The 1619-nt window shown below is 46.9% G+C and overlaps 1 protein-coding gene across 1 annotated transcript in view; it reads right to left on the bottom strand.

The window, feature by feature from the left end:
* Positions 1 to 1619, bottom strand: part of LOC106807382 (FMRFamide-activated amiloride-sensitive sodium channel-like) — a 6868-nt gene that overhangs the window by 2554 nt on the left and 2695 nt on the right. Inside the window, exons 5-8 of the mRNA XM_014809699.1 lie at positions 1348 to 1504; positions 873 to 983; positions 296 to 377; positions 99 to 180 (exon numbers count right to left, since the gene is read on the bottom strand). Coding sequence (XP_014665185.1) covers positions 99 to 180; positions 296 to 377; positions 873 to 983; positions 1348 to 1504 — 432 coding nt within the window. The remainder of the gene's footprint in view (positions 1 to 98; positions 181 to 295; positions 378 to 872; positions 984 to 1347; positions 1505 to 1619) is intronic.

Raw genomic sequence — 1619 nt, 5'->3', positions numbered from 1 at the left:
ACACACACACACACTATATATATATATATATATATATATATATATATCGCGGGCGTCACGCGCTGTTGGTACCCTCACCTCAACAACTCTACGCTTACCTGCACTCGTCGACGCAGTTACACGAACTTTGACCTTTTTCGTATTCGCTGGTGCGGGCCATCATGCAAGACAGATCCTCGCCTGTGACGTAATACAAAATGGCGCCTAAACGATAATCCATTGAAATATATGAGAAAAATTATATTCTTTTTAATTCTATCTAAGTCGATGGGAATCATCGTCGTTTCATACTTACGGTTTTGTTCCTCGCAGGGGTGTGATGCTAGAGTTGGCTGAAGCCTTGCATCGTAACACCCACATCCGTACTCTATCTCTGACTGCAGACACATGTCGAAGCACGCCTATTATCGACCAGCCGGGAAGGAGAGAATTAATTGACTTACTAAGAACACGATCGATCTAGCTGTCCTCCGACATTCTTCCATTTATTCGTCTATCCGCGCGCGCCCGTTCGTCAGCTGTTTGTTAATCCGTTCGTCAGTATATCCGTTAGTCATTGCGTCTATCCGCCCGTCCTTCCGTCCGTTTGTCCGTCCGTCTGTCCGTTCGTACGTCCGTCCAATCCGCAAGTCTTTTCGGCTGTCCGTTCCTCTGTTCGCCCGACTACCCATCAGTCCGTATGTATATTCGATTTTTCGCCCGTCCATCCATTCATTTATCCGTCATTTCACACATATACCACCATATTATTTAATAATTCCTATCTATCCTCCTCGTGTACTCGCTGTCACCCCACCCCACCCCGGCCCATCACGCATTCATTAAACACCTCGGTTCGGTAACGGGATAATACGAGACGTTGACACTCTTACGCTCTTCGTGTAGTCGAATCCGAAATTCTCTGTAAACGTCGTGGCGGTGAAGTGATTTTCTGTTGCGCAGTCGGCCGCTCTGTATGGCGACCCCAGGCGCTCGAAGCTCGTCTGCCAGAAAACAATAGAACAGCACGCCGACATGGAGCTCATTACGGTTACAAACACAATATTAGGTTATACAACATCATTACATTGCATTACATTACATTTTACATGTTCTACATTTAATATAAATACTATTAATATTATATAATACTATAAATAGACTACTATAACGTGTATCGTAGGATATAGTACTATGATTATAAGGGGAGGGGCTACTATAAAAATAAATAATAATAACTATAAGTATGCTTTTATAACTTGTACTGCTGGCTGCATCCATGCTTGACGCCCGAGAGACGATTTAGATGCGCGCCAACTATCTACCAGATGCGCATAAAACGCACTACAGCGACAAGCACTCTCTCACCGTCGTCAGTCTAACGGTGAGCTGCGAGCTCGGGGAGACGACGACGCCGGCGACGTCGGGCTGCGGCATGGAGCCGCGCTCGTGCACGGCGACGCGCAGTGCCGTACCGTCGTGCAGCCACTGACTGTACTCGCCCTCCTCAACGTTCAACAGCAACCTGAGACCTACAGCGAGCGACACAGCACGTGGAGTATAGAGAGAGAGAGAGAGAGAGAGAGAGAGAGAGAGAGAGAGAGAGAGAGAGAGAAGAGAGAGAGAGAGAGAGAGAGAGA

The sequence above is a fragment of the Priapulus caudatus genome, unplaced genomic scaffold (assembly GCF_000485595.1).
Source record: "Priapulus caudatus unplaced genomic scaffold, Priapulus_caudatus-5.0.1 Scaffold211, whole genome shotgun sequence".
Taxonomy (NCBI): Eukaryota; Metazoa; Priapulida; class Priapulimorpha; order Priapulimorphida; family Priapulidae; genus Priapulus; species Priapulus caudatus.
This window is presented reverse-complemented; position numbering and strand designations above follow the sequence as displayed.